The 25,727-nt window shown below is 45.7% G+C and overlaps 8 protein-coding genes across 8 annotated transcripts; 5 read left to right on the top strand and 3 right to left on the bottom strand.

Annotated features, from left to right (window-relative positions):
- Positions 1–1,248: 1,248 nt before the first annotated feature.
- GCG54_00009919 (Monothiol glutaredoxin-7) lies at positions 1,249–2,162 on the top strand (the record flags this gene model as incomplete). Its single annotated transcript, XM_045409856.1, has 2 exons — positions 1,249–1,783; positions 1,834–2,162. The coding sequence occupies 2 exons, from the start codon at positions 1,249–1,251 to the stop codon at positions 2,160–2,162; spliced, it is 864 nt and encodes a 287-aa protein (XP_045271393.1).
- A 1,556-nt stretch (positions 2,163–3,718) lies between these two features.
- Positions 3,719–4,786, top strand: GCG54_00009918 (uncharacterized protein; the record flags this gene model as incomplete). The annotated part of the gene is made up of 1 exon (XM_045409855.1): positions 3,719–4,786. One exon carries the CDS (start codon positions 3,719–3,721, stop codon positions 4,784–4,786), a length of 1,068 nt encoding a protein of 355 aa, XP_045271392.1.
- Positions 4,787–15,351: 10,565 nt separating this feature from the next.
- On the top strand, positions 15,352–15,588 carry GCG54_00009917 (uncharacterized protein; the record flags this gene model as incomplete). Its single annotated transcript, XM_045409854.1, has 1 exon — positions 15,352–15,588. One exon carries the CDS (start codon positions 15,352–15,354, stop codon positions 15,586–15,588), a length of 237 nt encoding a protein of 78 aa, XP_045271391.1.
- A 1,668-nt stretch (positions 15,589–17,256) lies between these two features.
- GCG54_00009916 (Trans-enoyl reductase fsr4) lies at positions 17,257–18,425 on the top strand (the record flags this gene model as incomplete). Its single annotated transcript, XM_045409853.1, has 2 exons — positions 17,257–18,171; positions 18,228–18,425. 2 exons carry the CDS (start codon positions 17,257–17,259, stop codon positions 18,423–18,425), a joined length of 1,113 nt encoding a protein of 370 aa, XP_045271390.1.
- Positions 18,426–18,723: 298 nt separating this feature from the next.
- On the bottom strand, positions 18,724–19,807 carry GCG54_00009915 (Ribosome biogenesis protein RPF2; the record flags this gene model as incomplete). Its single annotated transcript, XM_045409852.1, has 3 exons — positions 18,724–19,612; positions 19,677–19,733; positions 19,794–19,807. 3 exons carry the CDS (start codon positions 19,805–19,807, stop codon positions 18,724–18,726), a joined length of 960 nt encoding a protein of 319 aa, XP_045271389.1.
- Positions 19,808–20,540: 733 nt separating this feature from the next.
- GCG54_00009914 (uncharacterized protein) lies at positions 20,541–21,690 on the bottom strand (the record flags this gene model as incomplete). The annotated part of the gene is made up of 2 exons (XM_045409851.1): positions 20,541–20,931; positions 20,990–21,690. The coding sequence occupies 2 exons, from the start codon at positions 21,688–21,690 to the stop codon at positions 20,541–20,543; spliced, it is 1,092 nt and encodes a 363-aa protein (XP_045271388.1).
- A 1,056-nt stretch (positions 21,691–22,746) lies between these two features.
- GCG54_00009913 (2-aminomuconate deaminase) lies at positions 22,747–23,208 on the bottom strand (the record flags this gene model as incomplete). Its single annotated transcript, XM_045409850.1, has 1 exon — positions 22,747–23,208. The coding sequence occupies one exon, from the start codon at positions 23,206–23,208 to the stop codon at positions 22,747–22,749; it is 462 nt and encodes a 153-aa protein (XP_045271387.1).
- A 551-nt stretch (positions 23,209–23,759) lies between these two features.
- On the top strand, positions 23,760–24,887 carry GCG54_00009912 (Serine racemase; the record flags this gene model as incomplete). Its single annotated transcript, XM_045409849.1, has 2 exons — positions 23,760–24,084; positions 24,142–24,887. The coding sequence occupies 2 exons, from the start codon at positions 23,760–23,762 to the stop codon at positions 24,885–24,887; spliced, it is 1,071 nt and encodes a 356-aa protein (XP_045271386.1).
- Between the last annotated feature and the right edge of the window lie 840 nt (positions 24,888–25,727).

Raw genomic sequence — 25,727 nt, 5'->3', positions numbered from 1 at the left:
ATGCTCCCTTTCGTGAGATGATGGCGCTGATCGGTGAGTGTCCCTGACAGTTGTCGTTGGGGAGAATCTTGGAAATAGTTGGGCCGGTCAGCGGTTGACATTACAGTTGGAGACATTTGTAAGAAGCATTGCGGCGATGGCGACTGCCGTTTCGTTTCGAGTCGTGTAAAGCCGTCCCAAGTTGTTTCCTGCGAGCAAGGCAGCGTGTGTCAGGGTGACGATCCTCCGAGCCGTGTGGTGTTTGGGGAGGGAAACTGTGTAGCTGTATGCCTTTGTAGAGTGAAAGAACAGTGCGGATGGATGTGGTCAAAATGGCGCGAGATGATTGGTGTGTAAGCCCTCAAATGACCCACAATAGCTTGCGGGCAGGGAACGGGGTCGGGGTACTTTAATCTGTGATCTTGGCACGGGCAACTGTGCTCCCCGTCGCGCACGTTGGCAGCCAGCCCATTTGGGTGAGGTGCGCCTCCAGCTGAAAGAGCCACAGCGAGCTTCCAGAAGTCCCTGCCTCTGCAGTATTCCGGCCAGCCTCTTGTCCAACCTAGGTAGGTAACCCAACGGCACAGCACAGCACAGCACAGCAGCCAGTCACGAGGGCAACACTGCACCTTGTCGATCCCACTCGCAGTTGGAGCTCTCCAACTCATCGCCTTTTGACGGCTCCCACTTTCTCAGAACGCCGCCTCTGCCTCCACCTTCCTTCTCCTGTTCGTCCCCTTATTATGAGCATCACACGTTTCGACAGCCACTGCGCGACACCTCCTCAGCTCCAGCAACACGCCGCCCCTTTCCTTTCCAAGAAGAGAACAATACTCACCGTTACTATTGCTGCGCTTGCGACGCCAACATCAATTCGCCTCGTTGCTTAGGGAATCCTGCCTTACCTTATTAATCCGTCGTCCACCCATTCGAAACATTCAAAGCACCCGATTGCTGGGGGAGCTCCGGAACGCTTGGGCTCGTACTTATCCACGCCAGAGCCGCAGGGAGACGGCTTTCTGTGTCGAATCCGAATCCCTGTCGAGTCTTTGCTTCTCGCCCGCTTGCTACCGTAGCATTTACGAGCCGCCATCTCCTGACTGTCAACTTGCCATCGTTGCACCAACTCAATCGCCCACAACAGACCAGAAGAAATCGCGACATTGCTCGACCGTCGCATCCCGACCATTGTCTTCTCTTCTGCACGCGCACATACCCTCATACCAACCTCACCCGTCGCGCACTGTCGAGCGCCAAGATTCTCTCGCGATGCCTTCGCCAAGGCAACTGCGCACCCTCCTGATCGGTGTCATGATCGGAGTGGTCTTCGTCCTCTTCTACACGTCATCACTCCGATCCGGCGAGGCCAGCGACTCGCGCTCCGTTCAAGACTTCTACCACAAGACCGTCGAGGGTCTTAACAAGAAACCTCCTCCAGGTCAGGCAGTGCTTGACCAGAACAAGGGCAAGGCCGCCGGCCATGTGCCCACCGACAAGGACGCCGACGGCGATATCGACGAGGACGATGCGAAGTTGGCCAAGGATATGCAGGGGAGGTTGAAGGCTGCCGAGGACAAGGCCAAGGAGTCTGCGAACAAGAAAGCGCCGCTGAAGCCTGACGCACCGAGCGAAGTGGTCGGTAAGGGCAACTCGGCCGCGGGACAGGACAAGAAGAAGGAGAAGACGGGCACCGCAAAGGACGTCTCAGCGGAGAGCCCGAAGGAGGAGAAGAAGGAGAAGGAGGAGACCGCCGAGGAGCATGCTGTCGAGGTGGAGCTCAACTCGATTCTGAAAAAGTCGCCGGGTAGGTCGAGCGTGGCAGCTGGGAATGAATATTTGCTAACTTGAGAACAGTCATCATTTTCTCCAAGACATACTGTCCTTTCTCGAAGAAGGCAAAGGAGATTCTGCTCAACAAGTACTCAATCTCCCCCGCCCCTTACGTCGTCGAGCTCGACAAGCACAAACTCGGACCCGAATTGCAAGCTTTCCTGGGCGAGAAGACCGGCCGCAGAACCGTTCCCAACATTTTGGTCAATAGTGTGAGCATTGGTGGGGGCGATGACATTGTCGAGCTGGACAACCAGGACAAGCTGTTGCCCAGGATTGTCGATCTTGGACAAAAGAAGGTCGAAATGAAGCTGCAGACCGCCGACGGGTTGAAGAAGGAGAAAAAGAACTAGGCCGGGCGCGCTCTTGCATTTCCTTTCTATATTTTACATCCTTTCTGGCCGACATTATCTTCTTGGAGCAAACTAGGGATACGGTGGGAAACTGGAGGAGGACTCCCCAGTAATGGACATTGCATACTCGGCGTTTGGGATCGATTCAGTTCTCGTCACCTGCAAACAGACCTCAGCCAGCGATGTCGAGTCTTTCCGGAATCGCGATGGCGGAAGAAGTCAATAAGACAGCGGCGCGAGACAGCGAGAGCCCTATAATGCGGAGGGACTTGTACGATTAGCGCGTTCAAAGAATACATGACTATGCCGTTCCGTCGGCCGGTCGTTACTTCTCCAACCTCTGTGTCGTTCGGTAGCCGGGTCATGGTGCGGCTGGCCAGATGGACTTGCACACCTGAGGGCACAGATGGCCGATTAGGCTAACGAAACCTTCAAGCGACGCCTTTCTTGAATCACAGTTGTCGGCAAGGAATGTGAGAGATGTTAAGTGGCACCGATGTCCTGCCTCTACGACACCTACCAAATACAAATTGAGGCTGGTGAACTACATATCGTAGTTGCTCACGCCTCTCTGTCGTCTTCCCATCGTCCCCTGCAATATCTTCTCTTACTTCAAGTTCTGTGGGCTTTCTGACCTGACCATTCCAGCTAACCTCCTCGTTACTTTGAGGGCGGATGTCTCTTGAGACGCTCCAATTGCGTCAATTGACATGGCGGGGCAGGGTCCTCACGATCCAGCTGAGGCTCTTTCTAGCTACCCCGCCAAGATCGGCAGCGCACCTCTGTCCAGGATCAGGACTCCATGACACAATCCGTTGGCGCTTGCTGGCCATAAAGGTGTCAGGTACGTTAAAAATCAGGATTCGGGCCCTGAATGCTTTGTACGCATGTTTCCTGTTCTTACTGTGAATGCGGTTGTGTTCATTGTGCCTTTATTGTGTCTTTTGAAGAGTCCACGACGCCCCACGGCGGCTGTCATCGCAGCCCCTCGCCTCTCTCCGAAGCTTCCAACAACCACAATTCCGTTCAGCTGCAGGAGGGTGCAAGCACAATAGCGACAATGTCACACATGCCTGACTAATGTAAGATTAACTGCGACTCTTTTTGACGGCTCGCCTTCTGACACCACTTTTTTGATCTAGATTTCTGGGGCGGAGCGCAATCGCCATCATCAATTGAGAACCCGGATGGTCCACGTCGCGACATGAAAAGGCAGCCGGGTTCTCACTTGCGCCTGCGAGATGTGTTGCTCAACAGCCTCTCCCGTCTTTCCGTCTCATCCTGCCTCTTGCCTTTTTACTTTCAGAAACCACGTGGTCACGGGTGCTGAACGGTGTGGCGCCTGACATTTCATCTTATATCGTTGACTTACACATCGACTGCTAGTGCTGCCCCTGGCGCATCGTCAATGACCACCCTCTCCAATTCACTACCTTACTTAAACACCTCAATCGAGACCATATCCCCCCTGTGGTTCTTTCTTGGACACACTCGAAACCATCAATTGGACTTGAATCACTATCAACAACCTCTACTTCATCATCTATTCTTGGATAATGTCTCTTCTCCCTCCACACCTGCTTCTCCTCGTCGCCGAGCGCGCGGGCTTCTCAGAGATTCAAGCCCTCAGGGCAACATGCAGAACAAATCGTGAGCTGCTGGACCGGTACGAACATGCCGTGACCAAGATCAACGCCGCCCACTACCCCTGCGCGCCCTGCAACCATATCCTCGCCTCCGACACGAGAGAGCGCGAAGTCCTGCCCAAGGACACGTTCGAAATTATCCGGGAACTCGAGACGCGCGAGAGCAACATCGAACAGCTCATCAACGGCGCCTTCCTCGCCTTCTGGGAAGAGTACGACCTCCAAGATATCTCCAAGGCGGACGTGATCCGCGCCAGCCTCACCAGCGCGCTCTGGCGGTGCTCAGAAATTGCGGACCTTGAGACACACTCGATAAGATACAGAGAAGACATCATCCCGCGGAGAGACCCCTGCGTCAAGTCGCTGATTCACCAAGACATCATCTTGCGCGACGCGCCGCCGCCAGACGGCTGGCACCTCGCACTCAAGGAGGTCCACCAGTCGAATCGGCAGGACGTGCGCTTCCGGCAGCTTGCCTACATACGGAGCCTGCCGGCACAGGAGCTGGCGGGCATGGTTGTGCTCTCACACCTGACGAGCCAGGGGTACATGCGGTACCGGGCGCCGACGTCGGCGGCGTCGAGGCCGGAGATTGTGGAGATGGCGGTATGTATGGCGGAGAACACGATCCGGCACGGGGTGTTCTTCTTGTACAGCAAGATCAAGGGCTCGGAGGACGCGCATCACCATGCGAGGCTGTTGCTGGACGACACGTACGAGGAGATGCGGCGGTGGGAGGCAGGGGATCCGAGCGTGTTGCCGGGTCTTACGATGACCGTTGCTTCGCAGCTTTGCGAGAGGGTCGGGTGTGAGCACAGGGATCTGTTGCGAGCTGCATGTGTTTTGGTTAAGGGGGGTGTCTGGAAGAAGGAAGAGGACACGGAGCAGGCGGAGGAGGTTGAGCGGGAGAAGGATGTCGGAGACGAGCATGTTGAATATGAGGATGTCCCTGAGCTGGTGCAGGTGGGTGGCCCTTGAGACGAACAGGGGGTGTGAAGACGGCTTGATAGAGATTTATGAGATTCATGCGTTATGACCCTGTCATTGGACTGTCTCGAAGAACAAAGCGATACTTGATTTTGATGGCTTCTACATGAGGGCGAACCAACAGGTATCGTTGTTCCCTGAAGACCTATTGGACAGTGGCGGCCATCACGACCTCCGCAGATGTCTCGCGGCCAAGGATCAAGGCCTCTGTTGGCATGAACGTGGCTTCCTGATGGCGTCGGAAAGTCTCGTCGAAAAGATGGATCCCCTCGAGGCCTCAGATCTCAGCCCCCAGGGCGCCTAGTCGACGAAAGCCGTTCAGCAGCTCTGGAGTAGCTTCAGGCCAGGCATCCACGCTAGCAGTGGACTGTCATACGCAGCCCGGGATCGCGAGACTGATGTCTTGGTTGCGTTGGTTTTACGTCAAGCATTTCTGGGATGCTGGGGGCAAAACGAGACTTCCCCTCCATCGCTGGACACGGGTGATGAGGGGCACGAGGCCGACGTGATGGGTTCTCTGGACCATGATCGGGATTCGACGGGTCGATGGGTGCTCTCTTCTGTTGAAGCATGAGGGGGAAAGGCTGTTCTTTCAGGAGGGACTGGAACCGGTGACCGAATGCTCGAGCGCCACCCTCTGACTGGAAGCTCAGGGTGCCCCTTCTCCATGGCAGCCAAGTATCATCCCCTGGAGGCGACACCAGCGGGTCTTGCAGCAGGAGACGATCATCACAAGGAGAGTTCTGGAGCGCCAACTCTCTACATGCCATGGTGTACCTAGGCAGGAGGGCAGGGACGGGTGTCGTCTGCGGCTAGGACCTGCCTTCCGAGACCGAGTTCATTACCGCAGGGAGGAAGAGAGAGAGAGAGAGAGAGAGTTTCTAAAGCGCTTGAGTCAAGATGTGGTGTTGGCTTGGGGATTGACGCGTCTTCGATGGTTCTCTCATCCCTCATGGTTTCCCTTGGTCCAGAGTGTATGTGGGGGGACCGCTGGGAACAGTTCTTGTAACGACTGTAAGTATGCCGTTCAACAGTTCTGCGGTATCGCGCTGCTAGACTCCTGGGTGAAACCGAGCTCGTCTGCCTTTTGAGACGCTGCCACAGCTTTCTGTTATCCCAGAGGAATCTTTGGATCCTTCTTCATGTCGGAATCAGAGTGGCCAAGTATCACGTAGTAAAGGCAGATCATGTCGCCAGTCTATATTGGAATTGAGGGCAGGCGACTCTTGCTCTGGCAAGAAATATATTGCAGGCGCAACTTCAGCGCGGGATAGCTCTTGTTGCTCTTCCCTCAGAGACGCAGCATTGACCCTTTCGTAGTGAAGTCGGCTGCCATCTGAGGTGTGTCGAGGGATGAACTCTCCCAGGATGTCAGACCTCAAACTCAGTGAGAAAATAAAAATACAAAACCGTACACGTCGACGAGGCTCCAACGTCCTAGGACACCCATCCCCTTTTTCACATCATCCTTGGAACGCTTCAAGTTGGGAATCCCCCACAGCAATCAGGCAACCAGGCGGGAATGCAGGCAGCCACAGGACCTCGAGAAGGACATCACCGCAGGACTACAGTTTAAACTGGGTCAGCCGTGGGTAGATTCTTTCTGCCTGGCTTAGCAAAGGAAAAAAAAAAACCAGTACGGTACTTTTCGGAGGGGGCCTTGTGTGACCAACAACCAACCCTGGGCAGTCCAGAGACGCATGCCGGGGGTTTCCAGTGGTCAGCAAGCTACGCCCGGGAAGCCAAGCCGGCAGGGGATCGCCGAGAGATCGGGCTGCGGCGTTGCACGGTAGACAAGCTTTTTTCTGTCTTTCTCCTGGCGGCCGGGGAGCCGCGCGGATGGGCGACGACGTCCAGGTATGAGTAAAAAGCGGAGTGGATCTTGGGTGTGGTGATGGCTCATTGTGATGCGGAAGAGTCACTGTGGGGGCGTCTAATTGTGCGACATGACGTTTTCTTCGGGAAGGACATTTCAGACGCGGATGTGTTCATCTTGTCTGGGGAAAAGAAGGCGAACAGCATAGCGGGAGATTACGCGGTACTCTGGCAGAATTCCCTCGACACGAAGCAATGACCTTGCGGACACGAATCCGTGCCACAGAGGGGAAAAAAAAAGATGATGGATGAAATGACTGCTTCTGGCGATGATGTTGCGCGTCCCGTAATTAGCGGGTTTTGCAGTGTAGGCTGCGAAATTATGCGGGAAGAGTCATCGGGTCGTCTTACACGCATGCGGGAAGACTGCTGATTGGTTGGGAGATCGACGTTGGCAGCGTCCCGCGGCGGCGGTCTGTCGTCACGGGCCACGGCGGCATCCCCGCTGATCTGTCTTTGCTTGCTGCATCCCTGTTAGTTAGGCTCCGCAGGACCGGACCTTGCGGGATTCCTAGGACCTGCATCGTGGCTCGAGGCTGCCGAGCTGATGGAACTGTTGTTGGCGATGGTGCTGCACCGCCTGGTGACTCAGGCCAATATATCAAAGACAGGGTGCAAGCGTGGTTGGGGAGGTATGATGTTCAGTCAAGTCACCGAGGAACAGGGTAAGGGAAAGGGTATGTCGGGTTCTCTGTCCGATATCCATCAGCCCGGGCTAGAGAGTACCTAGAGGATCGAACCAAGGACAACAGACGGGCTGCCAGTTTGCTACGGCGACAACCTTGCTTTCTTTGGCGGATTGGGTCTGGATGCCTGTTGTCTAGCGGTTCCCCTCCCCCCTTTGGTCTCTTAGTCTGGTTTGCGCAAGCAGGGAGCTTAATTTGAGCCCTATCTTTTCTGCTGGGCCCGTTGCCGGGAGCCGAAGAACGCGTCGCCTGCTTCTTCCGTGGAGTCTGCGGTCCCCGACAGGACGGGGATAGTTGGGTAGGTACTCGTAAGGCAGTTGCGTGAGGCATGTACGTTTTATCAGTACGTTCGTTCCGTATTCCACTGCAAGTTTTGTTACTTTCATTGCCGATGTTGCCAATACAGCAGCGGGCGATTGCAGAGATGATGGCAGCTCTTGGCGGCCATGGGGGCTGAGTACCATGGCTTGCCAATGCAGCTAGTCTGCAGCATTATTGCCTGTGCCCTCTTTGTCGCCTTGGGAGACTTGTCCAGAGGTGGACAGTTTTTGGGGGGTTCAGCCAGCATAAGCAGAAGGCAGCAGTAGTGTGTGCAACTGCCGTCGGTCCGCTGACAGCCACGGGGGGAAACCAGGACTCGACAGGACGTACCGCAAGGCTTTCGGCGTTTAGGGGATGATGGATGGCGATGCATGGGGTGTACACCTCGCAGGGGGGTCTAAAAAGCAGGCAGGGGGCTGTGGCAGTGCTAGAAGAATAGATCTTCTAGGCTATATAAGTATAACTTTCCCCTCATAGTCCACTCTACTATATCTAAACTATCCCTAAGCTATACCTATATCTAAATAAAATAAAGACTATATTATAGTAAAATATAATTATAATAGATATTAATAATAAAGTTATATTATCTTTAGTATATATTATATATATATTATAATTAATAGTTTATAAGAAAATACTTACTACCCCTTCTCTTCTATATAATAGAGATATACTATATATATATAGAACTTATTCTTAAAGTATATTATTCTTAAACTAAATATCTCTAATATCTTAACTCTATTCTTTTAAAGAATCTATATATAATAGACTCTCCTTTAACCCTAATTAACTTTACTAGCCCCTTAGCTATATTTATAAATAATAATTTATTTTTTAACCTTAATATTTTTTCTACTTTAAATAATACTAAGTAATAAGAAGAAAAATAGAGATAATTTAAGGAGAATAATCCTATTATAAGCTTAACTTATTATATTACTTATTAACTTAATACTTAAACTTACTAGTATAATAATTTATTTAAAAATAATATATAAGATAAAAGGGGTATACTTTATAAAATAAGTTTAATTAAAGTAAATTTCTTCTTAATTTATACTACCTATATATTCTATATATACTAAGTATATATATAAAATATAGTTAAGACTTAAAGTATTCTTATTACTTAAAGTAGAAACTACTAAATTACTATATATATTATATATAACTATCTTACTACCTTAATATATTTTAAAACTTATCTTAATAGAGTTTTTTACTATATTTCCTATAATATTTAAAATAGAAACCTTTTATATTCCTATATATAGAAGCTTATTCTAAATATTACTTAAACTATTTAATATTTAAACTATAAAAACTCTAAGATTATAAAGAGTTTATACTTAATTTTAAAATAAGTTTAATCTCTATATATATTAAGTATATACTAATACTATTTTAAATTTAAAAAAAATATAAATTAGGTTTAATATTAGTCTTATTAGTATAGTAGTATTAAGTATTATAAGTTTATATACCTTCTAGTTATAACTCTAAGTATAATATAAGATAAAGGGGATTTTATTAAAGCTTTATAAGAACTATATTCTATAAAAAGTACTTATAAAGCCTTTAAATTAATTATAAATAAGTTAATTAAATATATATAAGAGTTTATACTTAACCTCTATATATACTATATATATATTAATAAAATAGATAACTTCTATATAACTTTTTAGTATAAATAGTAGAAGTATCCTAATAGCCTTTATATATAGAAGCTATAGTTTTTATTTTAAAAACCTAAAAAAACTTACTAATACTAAATATTTTAGATATTTAAATAATATAGTATAAGTATTATCTCTATATCTTTCTAATATAAGCTAAATATATATATACTATAGGTTTTTTATATTAGTTACTTAAAACTAAGCTTTTTAAAGCTATAATACTTTACTTATAATATACTTATTAAGTAAAATAAAGTTAATATTAAATATCTTTATAATATAATTAAGATAGGTAGCTAGTATAAGGTTAAGATAGATTATATATATATTAGAAATATAGAGATAAGCTATTAAAGCTATAATAAGTAATAGATATAAGGTATTATCTATATATACTTACTATATACTAAACTTCTCTTACCTTTAAAGTAATAATAGGATAAATATATTACTATATAAAGTTAAGCTTAACTTCTATATACCTCTTAACTTTATTAAGTTTCTATTTATCTTTCTCTTTATATATAACTTATATATATATATTCTACCCCCTCCTTTATAGCTACTTTTATACTTTATAAATAAAGTAGTTCTTAGCCTCTTAAATAAGCTTAATATTACTACTATTTCTATATATATATTTCTTATATCCTTAATATATACCTAGCTTAAACTAACTTTATTTATAAGTAAGCTTCTTCTCTATTTAAGTATATATTAGATTTATAACTAATTTAAAGTTAACTTACTTTAAGTAATAAATATAGCTTTTAATAATAAAGATAAAATAGCTATCCTCTTATAGAGAGCTTATTTTCTATAGTTTCTAGCTAGAAACTTATATATAAGTTAGTTTATCCCTTATATATACTATATATAAGCTAACTATATATAGAGGTTTTATATAAATTTACTTTTAATAAAGTAAAGCTTATATAAAAGTAATAAATTTATAAAGTTTAATAGCTTCTAAGTAGGGATTTCTATATTATCTATATAGTATAAGTATATATATATATATTTTAAAAAGTATAATATCTTAAAGTTAATATATTATTTAAGATAGTATAAAGAGATATAAACCTATTTAAAGTTTATAAGTAGTAAGAAAAGTTATAGCGTATATATTATATATATATTATATATATAACGTACTTACTAACTTTATACTCTATAGATCTTAAGTTATATACCTATATCTAGATAAATATAAACTTATAAAAAGGCTATACTATTCTCTTTAAGTATATTTTTACTCAAATTAAGGTAGTCTTTAGCCTTCTAGTTTAATAGGTATATATATACCTTATAACTTATAATATAGTATATATTATTATAACTAATATAGATATAAAGTAGGCTTATAATAGGTATATACCTCATAGATATACTATATATATTAATATTATATTAGTATTAAGCTTTAGTAATTACTTATATAAGTAAAACCTATTATAAACTATTAAAAAGTATCTATAGTATTTACTTATATTCTATAAAGTATATATTCTCTAAAATTAATAAAAGAGATATCTAGACTACTTTACTACTTTAGAGCTCTTTAAACTTTAAGAAGTAAAAGATAAATAAGAATATCTTTAGTATATATAGAGCATATATAAGACTTAGCTTAATATTAAGTCCTAATTTACTAAGAAGAAGAAAAAATAAATTATAGCTACTTTTATCTAATCCCTTAATAAAATACTAACTTAATAATAAACTTTTATATAAAAGTATACTAACCTTATAAAGTTAAGCTATACTTAAGATAACTTTACTACTAGTTAAAGTTAGCTTCTACTTTAAGCTATATTAAAGTAAATATATCCTTTATTAATATACTATATATACTAAAGTAAGCTTAAAACTAAGTATACTATATTCTAAGCTATTTCTTAGTAGTAGCTATACCTAAATTAAGGCTTATATATATAGAGGGATAACTTAAGGTTAGTATATATTATAAAAAGCTTTTAGTATATATATTAATATTAATAATAATATATATAACACTATAAAAAACACCTATATATCCCTTATAACTTATTCAACCCTCTAAACTCACTAATACTAAGTTTAGCACTTAGGTTAAGTATATAAAATATAATCTTAGTTTAGAAATCACTTAAACAAAATATATAGTTAGTATATACTCTACCTAAGTATAATATACCTTTTCTATTATTACTACTTACTCTCTACTTATATTAATATTAAGTTAGAGATATATAAGATTTAAATATAAAATAAATAGACTAAAAACTTCTTTAACTTAAATAAAAAGCTTATAAACTTTATACCTAGAAGTATAAATATAAACTTTAAAAAGAGATTACTTAACTTAAATAAAAACTAAGTAATAGTAAAAATAAGCTAACTATAGATAAGTAATAAAAATAATNTAACTAGTATATACTCTATATATATATAATCTATTATAATTCTTAATTAATATAATTTTATATACTCTCTTATTAAAATAGTATTTATAGGATAACCTATATATATATAGAACTATATAAGAATAGTAAGAATAAACTTATATTAATTAAGAATTATAATAGATTATATATATATAGAGTATATACTAGTTATAATATCTTAGCTATAAAGAGAGGTATCCTACTACTTTATAAGTATATATATTATATATATATATAGTATATTAAAAGCTAAAATTAATAAAAGATCTATAGTTTTTAGGACTATTATATATATTATCTATATATACCCTCTATATATACCTAATCTTACTCTTCCTCTAATTTATCTTCCTCCTTAAGTAGCTCTTACTCTTCCTACTCCTCTTCTTATTCTAAGAGAGGCTAATCTAAAGATATAGTTAGTATATATAGTATATATATTAAGAATAAATAAGAAATATACTATAATAAGGGTGTAAGGAAGTAGTAATAGTAGCTATATTATTACTCTTACTTAGTATATAATTAGTATATATATAAGATAGATAGACTATAAAATATACTTTTAGTAGCCTTTTTCTTAAGAGTAAAATAAGGTCTTAAACTAAAGTTAGCTTCTATTAGGTATAAGTATAATATATATAGAGTATACTTTTAATAAAGGTCTACTAGTTAGAGGATAGAGGTATAAGTTTATATATATAAGCTATACTAACCTATATATAATATTAATATATATAGAGGTAAAGTAAAATATATAATAAGGATATACCTTATACTTACTACTAAAAGGGGTTCTAATTATAATAGAAAGGTGTATAGCTTACTATAAGTATATTAGTATATTCTCTATATATATAGAGCTTATTCCTAATTCTATTCTTATTATATTATAATTATAGCTTAAGTTATATATTATATTAAGTGAGGGTAAATATAATCTATACTTAATATATACCCCCTCTATACTTTAAACTACCTTTAAACTAAACTTAGTATAAAAGTTTAAAAATAATTCTAAAAAATAAGAGAGAAGTCTACTAAAATAAAGCTTATTTCCTCTTTATTTATAGTATAAAATAGTTAATATAGGCTAAAAGAGTATAGTTAGTTTATATAATATATATAGTAATTATATAGTAAGTATATAATATCCTCTAGCTATATATATATATAACTTATATAGTAGAACTATAATCTATAATTCTAGTAGAAAATTAGATTAATATAGCTATATTTAATATTAGTAATATATATATATAGGTAATATAAAAGATAAACTTATATAAATACTTCTATTTAATTAGCTATTTAGCTAATAAGGCTATCCTTAAGACTATAGCTAAATAATATATCAGTATAATATATATAGAGAAGGTATAAAGTATATATATAGGCTCCTATAGGAAGATAGTATTATACTAAGTATTAAAATAAATAAAGAGATATAAGGTACTATATAGAGTTAGTATATATACTAAGTATATACTAAGATATAATATACTTTATACCTACTATAATCTTTAAGTTACTAAGATTAATATAAGTTAAGTTAATAACTATATTAGGTTAGTATATATATAGTATAAACTAAAAAGAGAAGGATATATTAGTACTAAAATACTACTAATAAGTATAGTAGTATTATTATAAAAGTTAAGTAAGAAAGTGTATAGTATATATATAAGATATCTTAAATATATAGTAAGCTAAAAGCAGAAAATAACGCTATATATATAGCTACTACTAATATTAACTATATAGCTAAGATATTATTAGTATATATAAGGAGGTAGTATAATAGATATTAAATTTATATATAACTATTTATACTAAAGAGGTATTTAATAAGGTTAAGTATAGCTATTAAATATACTTAGTATATATTAAACCTATAGAGGATAACTTAAGATATACTTATATTTATAGCTAAAGTAATATTAGTAAGGTTAGCTTAAGATATATTAGCCTAAATCTAAGTATATATATAAAGTATACTAAAACCTACTAGTAAGCTAGAAGTTAGGGTTATTATTAATAATTAAACCTAAAATATATTAGTTTTATAATAGTTTTAATATAAGCCTTATATATACTAAGTATACTATAGAAATAGCTAAACTAGAGGTATAGATTAACTGCGTTATTAATATTAAGGTTAGTAAAGTTTTATATAGATATCTAAGATATTATTAGTATATATTAAATTAATACTAAAAAAGGTACTTTTTCTATTTTAGTATTAGTAATATCTATTATAATTATACTTAGAGGAGGAAAAGAAAAAAGAAAGCTTTAATAGAGGAGATATAAGGTATATACTAAGTATAGGCTATATATAGCTAAGGTAGAGACTAGGGCTACGCCTATTTCTAGGGTAATATATAGTTTACTTATATAGAGGCCCCACTTATGTAGCTATATAACTATAGGAAAAAAAAATCACTATATAGGTAGGCATAAAGTATACATAACGCGGAGGATCTATTTTTCCGGCACGGCCATACCCCTGTGGGTCCTTTTTAGACCCCCCTGCCAGCAGGACTCCGCGATGCATGCAGTGCGAAGTTGAAATTTTGCTGTGCAAGCAGGGAAGTCGCTACTCGCGTGAGTCACGGCCGAAGGAGATGGAAAGTACTTTGGAAGTTTGCAGGGAATCAAGATTCTCTCTGGAGTTCGCATTGAAGGGGTTGACGAACCGGCGTCACTCCTGTCCTGCATGGGTTGTCGCTGTCAAAACGTGTTGTCGTAGGCAAGGGGGTGCTGGGGTTACAGGTTACAAGGCCGGCGAGTTGGAAGAGGATAAGCTCACAAGCTTTTTTTCTTCTTCTTTGCGTTTGCGTGGTGAGACCAGGCCTTCAAGGACTCGCAAAAAAATGACACCGGCTCCCTGGGCTGAGCTACGCAATGTGCGGGGCTGCGCTTGTGTCATTTCCGGTGATTTGGTTGGGCGGACTGCCTCTTGGTGCAGAAGAGGCGGGGGAGGGGAAGGGAACCTAGTCCTCCCCAAGGCTCAGGGAGAGAGAGGGGGGAAGACGCGGATGTTGGTGTGTGTGAGTGCGTGCGTGTTGCCTTGCAAAAAAGGGGATACCTACACATGGGATGGATGGAATTAGAGGTGGGCGGTGAACTTTGGGGGTAGTGATGTGTGTAGGTTGGAGAAGGGACCATGCTTGTTCTGCGCCCGTTTGGAGTGACGCGCCAATTCCCACTGGTTCGCCCGTTTACCATTCGGGACTGCATTTCTTGGTGTGTCCTGGAGATACATCCAGAGATACATACAGGCGATGCGGGTGACATTGGGCTTGGGGCGGTGCATTTCTTGGAAGCATATAAAGAGCTAGGCCAGCGCCGGATGATGCTGCTGCCTCCTCATCTTGGCCTCCGTCAGCAATCAATCAACCTTTCACACATTACACCCTACAAATACACGAAAACATCCTCATCGCCTCGATCAAGTACTTCCAAGTCGAGCAACTCGTCTACCACTACAGCCAGTCAATACCGTCAACATACTTACCACCACCACCAACACCACCACATCACCCAGCACCGCAAACATGGGCAGAGATTCCTTCTCCGAGACCTCCACCATCTGCTCCTTTGAGAAGGAGACCTCACCAGAGGCCGTCGCCCCCGTCAAGCTCTCAAAGAGACAGAGAGTGAAGCGCGCGCTCCGCGACATCGGACACCCGCCCACGTATCGCTACGACCTCGAGCACGGCATCGACACAATGAAGACTGTCCCCGTCGGACCCCAGGGCTCTAACATCCTCAACCAGCCGTCGCGCATCTGAAAACGCCGAAAAAAAAACAATCAAAATTTTGTTACGCAAGATATGCACGAGCGAAAAGGGGGAAAGACGTTCTCTTTCTCCTGATTACAACGGGATACCAATGAGCGATACACACAAACGGCGGGGCGTTTGGGCGGGGTACTTCCCTACGGGGAACCCTGATGGGCTACATTTCTTTGGGACATGAGATTTTTTCTTTAAAACGACAAATGATGAGGTCGTTTTCTGCTGTTTTTCTTTGGTCTTGCTGAGCAGGCCGGGTGCCGGCAGAAACGGACCTTGGGGCACGGAGGCATTGCGGGCGGCCGCTGCTTGTAATGAAGCGGGAGGATGGGGAGGGGCGGGGCTGTGGATGGCTTGCGGGTTTGCCGTGTTCCAAGGATTGGGTCGACACTGGGCTGGCTTACAGCATTTTTGGGAGTTGGGAATGAGCAAGATTGCCGGATACCCTCAGATTCGGAATGTTTGGATAGAACAGATACCATCAAGCTTTTTTCTCCTTGTTAACGTTTCGGTGCCTTTTCGCAACTGTGATGAGCTCTGCATACCTCTGATGCGGGAGAGGTGTTGGAACGCGATGCTGACTGCTTTTCTTGTATGCATCAATTCCTTCCATCTGCCGTTATCTCAAATCACCATTGTCAAAAGAGTGTGTCACTTGCACTTGATGAGTGACATCGCTGCATTTCTCGGTTCTACTTAACGGCGGAGAGAACCGGGCCCCCAGTGGGCTCCATTTTTGCCGTCCGGTCCTGGAGGCCCGGTTGAGTGGGGCGACCGGAGCGGCGAGCCATAGAGTGCATTCCATTCCGTCCATCGGCGGAGATGTAAAGGTTGGTACACACGTTCGCCTCATAGACTCAACTGAAACAAATTTCTAAATCCCAGGACATAGTCTCGAAATGCCAATGCATGTTCACTCCTGGCTCTGAAAGCCCGCTGTCTGCAAGCTCGCTGCTACGGCGGGACGCGGCCTCGTGCAGAAGTCCAGCATAAAGGCAGTGGCAGCCCACAACAATGGCATGCCGAGGCCGCGCAACTCACCAGGAGAGGAATAGGGTCTTCCTGATGGTGTCCTTTTCGAGCAAGACTTCCATTCTAGGCAGTTTCGGTATCAGATGAGGCGCATGGAAGAGATGAGCAAAGTACGTCGCGACCCCCGAACCAACCCATCGAGGCTGAACCCAACGATTGCTATGCATAGAAATTGACGTAAGCAAACTCAATTCTGCAAGAATCTGTTGCGTGGTACACGTCTATCTCATGTTCCTGAAACATTTCTACCAAATGAATCTATTCTGGGATCAACAAAGTCTGAGCGGCGGAGGGACACGGGAATCAGACCGGAGCGCCGGCGTTGGGGACGGCACGCGGTTCAGCTTAGAAATCACGACATCTCTCGGCGCCGAAAGACTTCATCTCTCCCAAAAATTATTCAGCATTCACGTCCGCGGGAATATTCACTAGTCGGCATACCTCTACAAATGAGATTTCGGGCATCTTCATTACATCAAAATACAAGTACAAAATGCACCCAAGCCCCCGAGGTCAACGGCATGGCATGCCACACGTCACGCATCAACCCCCGTTAGACATCAGACGGCCCTTACATCATACCCAACAAGCTTAAACATCCTCACCCTGAAGTTTGCCGTTCTTTAGCCAAAAATGGTAAGCATCCCAAAGACGCACAAAGCGGTCGCCACGCCCGCCAAACGCGCGCCCCTGATCCTCCTCGACCGCGCCACCGAGGCCCCCGGTCCGGGCGAGGTCCTCATCCACAACGAGTGGACCGCCTCCAGCCCGCTCGACCTCCACCGCGCCGACGGCGGCCTGCTCTGCACGTACCCGGAGGTGATGGGCGGCGGGGCGGCCGGCACCGTCGTCGCGGTCGGCCCCGACGTCGATCGTCTGCAGGTCGGCGACCAAGTCTTTGCGTTCGCGTTCCACCTGCCCCGCGAGAAGGCGCACCAGGAGTTCGCGACGGTGCCGGAATACCTCGTCTCGAAGCTGCCGGGGAACGTGACGCCGCAGGAGGCCGTCACGGTGCCGACGAACCTGATTACCGTGTTCCACGCGGCGACGGCGGATCTGGGACTGGAACTGCCGTGGCCGAAGCCCGCGGGGTGGACGCCGCCGGGCGGGAAGGGCGTGGCGGCGGTGGTTGTGTGGGGGGCGGCGAGCAGCGTTGGGGTGTACGCGGTGCAGGTGCTGCGGCACTGGGGGTACGGGAACGTGATTGCCGTTGCGAGCGAGAAGCACCATGCCTACCTGAGGAGCATCGGCGCGAGGGAGACGTTCAGCTACCGGGACAGCGATGTGGCAAGGAAGATTCTGGGGGTGGTGGGGGAGGAGGGGTTGCCGTATGTGCTGGATTGTATTGGGTCTGTTGAGGGGACGCTGAGGCCGTTGACGAAGATTGCGGGGAGGGGAACCAAGGTTGCGGTTATGCTGCCTGTCATCGTGCGAGATGCGACGGAAGAGGTTGAGCCTGAGTATGAGATGGATGTGAGCAAAGTGCTTGTCGGCGAGTGGGCTGCGGGTGTCGAGGTGAGGGGAGTCAGGACGCATTTTTACCTGGAGGTAAGTTTTCTTCTCCCGCACCACGACGTGGACAACTGTGCTAACTTTGGACACAGAACGAGTTCTTCAAGGAGAAGATGCAGAGAGAGATCGTTCCCACGTTGCTTGAGGAGGGCATCATCAAGCCGAACAGGCAGAAGATTGTCGAGGGCCCAACCATGCTGGAGCGCGCTCAAAAGGCCATCGAGCTTCTTCGAGCGAGAGATCCCTCGGGTGAAAGGCTTGTATGGAGGGTGTCAGACCTAAAGTTGTGATAATGGGCAAATCAGCATAGTACATATGGAGAGGCCACCTCGAGCCTGCCCTTTGCATTCATCACTTATCCAATCCAGTTCATAATGAGGTCCTGATATGCTTTTGACTTTGTTCCTGCTTTTGTAATCTGCCGACCATCTGCTGAATGAAGCTCAAAACTCCGACCGTGGGAATGAATGCCTCCTGACCAAAACAATGATAAAACGCCGGTGAGTGGCCTTCCGCCGCATCTCTCCCACCACTCTTTTTTCTCGGGCCAAAACGTCTCCAATCCATACATCACGTCCACAACATCCATTACGCCTTGCGGCTCTTCTTGGACTCCTCTACCTCGTCGTCGTCGTCTCTCTCATTGTCGTCCGCAACGTCCCTGCTGCGCTTGAGACCCTTCATCTTGCGAGTCTGCAGCTCGCTGAGGTCCTGGCGGCCGACGTGGATACGTCCCATCTTGTCACCCATGCTGTCGGTGGTGATGTTCTTCTTGGTACGCTCCTCGGTGCCGCGCGGCTTCTTCATGGCCTCCTTGAGCATGGCCTCATCGGGCTCGCGCTGGCGTCCGACGCGGAAGTCCATGCGGGGGCCGATCTCGTTGACCTCGACGCGCGGCGCCTTCTGGCCGCTGCGCTTCGTGCTGATGGTGTAGCAGCGCAGGCGGATGGCGGGCTTGTCGTTGCCGTCGGCGGGCTCGTCGGCGGTGATGGAGACGATCCACTGCAGGCCCTCGACGTCGATCTTGTCCGTCTGCTCGCCGCGAAAGAAGTCGATGAAGAAGGAGCGCGCGTGGGTGTACTCGTTGGCGATGGGGCTGTCCCAGGCGGTGCCGGAGAAGTTGAGCATGGGCTTGAGGCCGATGGGCACCTTCTTGCCCTTGAACTGGGCGAGCGTGCGGAAGGACTCCGGGTCGAGGTAGAGCTCGAGCATGTCGAGGACCTTGTGGCCGAAGGTGCGGATGAAGGTGATGGCGTGGGGCCTCTTCTTGGAGGTGTGGCCGAAGACGACGATGGAGGTGTCGTTCTTCTCGGAGAAGAACTCGATCGAGTCGGCGTTGTCGAAGGGGTGGATGTCGTTCTTCTTCACGAAGCGCTTCGCGAGGGGCTGGCGGAGCTGGTAGAGCTCGTTGAGAGCATCTTGAGTGACCTGCGAGCACGAGGTTCCGCGGAGGAAGAGGGCTGTCTTGGGGTTCTCTCTGTATGGCGGCGGTGGTTAGCTTGCGGGAGGAGGTCAAAGTCGAGCGAACGAAGAGGACGTACTGGGTCTTGGCCTCGCGCTTCTCGAGTGCGCGCTTTGAGCGAGCGTTACGGGGCTTTCTGTAAAATATTGTTAGAACTTCCGATGACGAGTGTTCGATTCGGGTGGTTGCGACTCACATTTGACGAAGCATTGTGCCGTTGGTCGAAGAGTCGTCCGTCGGGTGTGTTGCATGTGGCTGGGATGCGACTGGAACTGGGACTTCAACTGGAGTTGCCCGAGCCGTCAAAAAAATTGCTTATCATCATTGAAGAGTTTATCTTATCTTATCGGTGCCCCTCGGGTGAGCTTTTCTGGGAGCCAGCTGGTGCCACTCGGCGGACGACTGACAACAGGCGGTGGGTCATCACTTACACCCTCGCGACTCCCTTCAGATACAACAACTATGAGCATTAACTGCGATGTCTAGTACTACGCTCAGAAATTGTTTCCCTGGCATTGATTCGTCGCTTGCAAAAATTCTTTGGTTCTAATTTCTTCAATCTCCCAAATTTATCGCTGGACGTCCGTCCAAAACTCTCCTAATATTCAACGCACTGAATAAGGTGTAGATGAAGCCACTGTAAGTAAATCGACTCCGATAGTCACTTGATTCCCGTTGTTTGAGTGGTTTACTATGTGTTTCATAGTAGATGATTTTGATCATAATGTCTTGAGAGCTTCTATGTGTCGATAGACAATCACTTCTTACCAACTCATGAGGACTAACTGCTGGCAACAAACACACAAATACAGTCCTGGTGCAAGTTCAATACCCCGTAGTCAATGTTCTCCTTGTTTGCCTTTTTTCGCTCTCTGATATCATGGGTGCGCCGACCTTTGAATATGTACATCGAATCCATCACTGGTTCTCAAAGCCATACGACCTAGTTCACTAGCTCATACTTCTGACTCACAAGACCGAGACCCTCTCTCGAGTACAGAGCCAAAAAGTGCGTAGAGTCGAGGTTGAAGACTCCAGGCCAGTGAGCTTCAGCCTCGCCCGTGACAACGCTGGCGCTCCATGTCTTGCCTTGATCGACACTTGTAATGACCTTCATTTGACCATTGTTGTACCCCTTACCGACGTCGACGTCCTCGTTGGTCATGAAACTGGCCACCAACGTGCCCCACACATTGTAGACCTGAGGGGCACCAGAGAGCTTGCCGTCACGGGCAGTGTACAAGCTTCCACGCTCTCCCCAGGAGTACCCATCGTCGTGGGAAAGAACATAATCGACGTTGAATCTACCCTCTCTTGTGTGCTCAAATACGGCACTGCGTGTGATTTCTGTTAGTTTGTGTGGAGAAGACGCATATCCAGAAGAGAACTTACATCAGGTTTCCGTTGTTATCGATGGGCGCAACACCAACCATGCCATCACGAGAAAGACGATCTCCACCAGAAACCTTGACCCAGCTGGACCAAGTCTGACCTCCATCCTTGGAGTACTTCATGAAGTTATCCTGGTCATCAGCCGAGTTCTCGGCAGAGTAGTAGCACTGCAGAGTGCCGTCCTTGGCGATACGGAGGAAGGGCTCCCAGAGTCCGTTGACTCCACTAGGAACATGCTCCTCAACGGTGGAAAGGTACTTGAAGTTCTTGCCGCCGTCGTCGGAGTAGGAGACGGAAATGCGGAAGTAGGTGTAGTGGAGATCCGCTCCGGTGCGGTCGTGGTTGCGGTAGGCGTACAGGATTCGGCCGCTGGGCAGCTGCAGAGGGAACGCATTGTCCATGTCGTGCTTGGCGACTGCGCCGCGGAAGACTTCGCCAATATGCTGCCACGACTGCGCGCCGTCGGTAGATTTGACAACTCGCATTATCTTCGTGTCGCCTTCGGTTGCGCCGTAGCCTCCGATCAAGCTGCCGTCGTTCATGAAGCTGACGCGGAGATAGTGACTGTTCGTATCGATGACTACGGGCTCGCCGGCTTTGACGACGCGACCGGGCAGGCGCTTGTCCAGGGAGACCGGGCTGCTGGCTCCGAGGCCGGCGAGAGCCAGAGTGGCAACAAGGGTCTTGGTGAGGTTAAACATTATGATTAACGGGGAAGTTGAGGACTCGAGAGTGACGAAGCAGTTGGGATCACTAGCCTCGAGTCTGGGTGTGCTTCTTTATGTATTGCGTCCCCTCAACGACCTATCTTACGAGTCGCCTGGTACAGCAGTCTGACGGCATTTACCGGTGCCATTGTGGTTATTTTACCACAGCCTTGAGCAAGGTTGGCGATGCAGTCTCCCTAAGCTTGTAATTTGGCTGCCTGACAGGAGAGCGGGTAAAATACTCTGAATTGGGAAACTTGCCAGGGCCAGAGCATCGCGCTGTCATCTTTTTCTGGGGTTCGTGCTGGGCGGAGGCCATGTCCGGATCCTTCGCTGAAAGCACCCCTGTTTTTCGCTTTTACGACTTACCACACGCAATTAGTTAGGCACGACCACATTGACAACATGGTATGATTTTGCTTCCTAAAAATCCTTTGAAAATCAGTAGCATAGCGTTTGACCGCTGCAAATCTACTTGGGTAATGATATCTATCACGGCAAATCTCAGATTTAAGCTGCGACACAGACTTTACTCGAGATTCTCTCAAAAATCACATTTAGTGAGGCAGCATCACACAACCCGGCGCTTAGATTGCACCCTACTCCGTACCTATGTAATTGTTCGTTGTCTTCCGATTCTATGGACCCACAGAAAAGACGACCAAGGCAGCTTCACCAAAGTCCCATTTACGACTCCGAAGGATCGTGTCCCTGGGACCCATGTGGTGGGTTACAGCTACTCCGCCTGAAAGTGGCCTCCTCGGACTATTGCAGCTTCAAGATTGACAACCTAAAAATGCGGTCTGACTTTAAGCTCAATGCAGAGAAACGGCGGATTCGGGAGCAACCGAGGTTAGTTAATGAGATGCTTAAGGTTGGATTCGTTGCAATAATAGCGAGTTCAACGAAGTAACGTGGAAATTGGTAAATTCCTACAGGATCCCAGGCAACAGCTTGACACCCCACATTGATCCAGTAACATGGATAACCAGCATGGATTCAGTTGTTTGCCCATGACACGATGATCTGGAGGTGAAGCGACAACACACTCTACTCCAGTGCTTCTACAATAGCAGTGCACTTAACCTCCACAACCAGCTTCGGACTTGGCAACTCTCTCACCCCAATGGTCGTCCGAGCCGGAGCCTCCTCAATGTTTGGATAAAACTCATTCCATACGGCGTTCATTCCGGAGTAATCTTTCTCCATATTCACCAAGAATATCGTTGCGTCAATGACATTTCCGAGGCCGCCTTTGTTTGCAGTGGCATGCTTGATTACCTCCTCTATGTTGTGGAGGATTGCGGCTGTCTGCTTTCGTATGTCTAACACTTGAGTGCCGTCGCTTCTTGTTTCGGCGCCGTCGAAAGTGCCATCTGGGCGCCTGGAAGAGGTCCCTGAGATGTACAGTGTTCGATGACTTGTGGCCGGCGCCAAGCGTCCGCGGGGATAGTTGGCGAGACCAGTGACGGTGCCGGTTGGGAGAATGACTGCGTCGCCATTGCTGGGCATTTTGTCTATTGATTTGACGATAGTGTGAGTGACGAGAGATTGCGAGCGAAAGTGTGACTTGTTTTGCCCTAGAGAATGGTAGTTGGAAATAATTCAGATGACTGAACTGGCCGCGTTTCGGATGCGAATTCCGGTATATATGTCTTTATCGGAATAGGCTTGTTTGTTGTTATTGAGTGAGAACGTCATCTATGAGTTGGTAATATCTTTGAGCGGTATCGGAATGTTTCTTTCGGTGTTTTGCTTCATTTTCCGCCAATTACCGGCGTCATCTTCATTTATGCCGAGGCGGCAATAAGGTTCACCTCGGGCGTTGCAGCCGAACACCGCATAGTGCAAGATTGAATTGACTCGTTTATCTCAGCGTGAGCATCTTGTGTAATACTCCATACTAATACTACCTCGGCCAAAACTCTAGAAAAGCCGTTAGTCGCAAAGGTCTTCAGACTTCAACTAATACCAGTGAAGCGTTACATATGAAGCATCGCTCACGGATTCTTGAGAACGCTCAACTCAACGTTAATCATTTTCAGCTTGATTCGGTAGAAACCATGGCGAGTCTCGCGACATGCCCGCCCTTGACCAGGGAATCGGTCTTTGAAGCACGAAAGCTCATCCAGTCTCATATTCATAGAACTCCGGTCCTCACAAACAAAACTCTGAGCCAAATGGCGTCTACACCGAGGTCGTCTTCTACCATTGGTGACAGAAAGCCTGCCAAACCTGTCATTAGACTCTGGTTCAAGTGCGAAAATATGCAGCGCATCGGCGCCTTCAAAGCTAGAGGCGCTTTTCACGCTATTGAGAGACTCAAACAGGAGCCCGGATGGCTTGAAAATGGTGGGAAGACCAAAGGAGTCGTTGGATTCAGTGCAGGTGAAATTGGGAGTAGCCACTTATGCCCCTGGACTTGAAGCTGACAATCCCATGCAGGAAACCATGCACAAGCATTGGCACTGGCAGCTAGAGAGAATGGCATCACAGCGCATATTGTGATGCCAAGCACCACTCGCCCTTACAAGATTGACGCAACCAAAGGATACGGCGCTAATGTTGTCGTCTGCGGCCCCAAAGACCGTGAAGCTGTCGCGGCTAAGATTGTCTCGGAAACAGGCGCTCGTCTCGTTCCGCCATTTGACCATCCAGATGTGATTCTCGGCCAGGCAACTGTTGGCCTGGAGATGCAGGACCAAATTGAGGGCCTCGATGCCGTTATCGCACCCTGCAGTGGTGGCGGCCTTCTTTCTGGCGTGGCATTGAGCTGCGAGGGAACAGGAGTTAAGGTTTTTGGAGCCGAGCCTGAATTTGAGGGGGCTGATGACGGGCGCAGAGGCTACTATTCAGGAAAGCGAGTGACTGAGGTCAGTACGAGAACAATTGCGGACGGCTTGATCGGCGTCGTTGGGGCGAGGCCTTGGGATATCATCTATGAGAGGAGGCTGGTCAGCGGCATGTATGCGGTTTCCGAAGAGGAAATCTTGGAGGCCACAAAGCTTATCCTAGAACGGCTGAAGTTGGTGGTTGAGCCGGCTGCTGCCGTACCACTGGCTGTTGCGCTTTTCAACGAGGAGTTTAGGGTTATGGTTGAGGAAGAGGCTGGTGAAAAAGGCTGGGATCTTGGCCTGGTGTTGAGTGGCGGGAACATCGGCGTCGACGGGCTCGCGAAGCTTTTCTCTTAGATGTCGAGGGTTGTTGAGCCGGACTTCGACAGTGGTGACTATACAAAGAACAAAATACTCATCCACCCTATTCATGTAACGTTCTCTTCAATGATGACACTTGATTATGCCAAAGTATGAACGTGCGCGACGGAAGTCTTCGGAAACTGCTCTCTTCTAGATTTTATCGTAGAGGCTGCCAGCACACGGACGCTCTCCCAAGAGCCACAAAATGAGATAATCCTGGCGCCAGAATCACTTCTCAACCTTAGGACAGTGATGTATGGGCGATGGAGCGCTTCTTTTTCTTCGAAATTCGCAACCTTTTTTGACCCGATTGTCGCCTTGAACATTTGCAGTTTGTAGACAAATATGATATAGCCAACTCACCAATAGTAACACCCTTTATTTTCATGGTCTGTCCCTGTCGAACAGAGCAGTTCAAAGCTGCATATCTCTGGCATTGGAAGCAGGGGCATGCAGCTCCGTGAGCGAAATATTCCTACATTGAAGTTCTAATAATACCGTCCTCGATTGACTGAGTTTTACAAAAAGAGCATACAAAAAAAGAATGTGAACGGCTGAGCGCACTTTTACGTGCGTCTTCAACTGAGACCACCTCATAAATCTTGACGTTCCCACATCGAACATGAAATCCCAACATGTGGATGTTATTTCACATATCATGGTAGATCAAGAGTCCCTTATCGCCCAAAAAGTTGATTCAGAATTCAGGCTCGGCATCAAATGCTCGCCGGTCGTGTATTCGCGGGCTTGGGCGCAGTTGCAAGCGCAAGACAAAAGGCTGAAGTTAATTCTTAAGACAAAAATATGTCATAGTTGCTAGACGACTATAGGTGT

Source organism: Colletotrichum gloeosporioides, assembly GCF_011800055.1.
Source record: "Colletotrichum gloeosporioides strain Lc1 chromosome Unknown consensus_1, whole genome shotgun sequence".
NCBI lineage: Eukaryota > Fungi > Ascomycota > Sordariomycetes > Glomerellales > Glomerellaceae > Colletotrichum > Colletotrichum gloeosporioides.
This window is presented reverse-complemented; position numbering and strand designations above follow the sequence as displayed.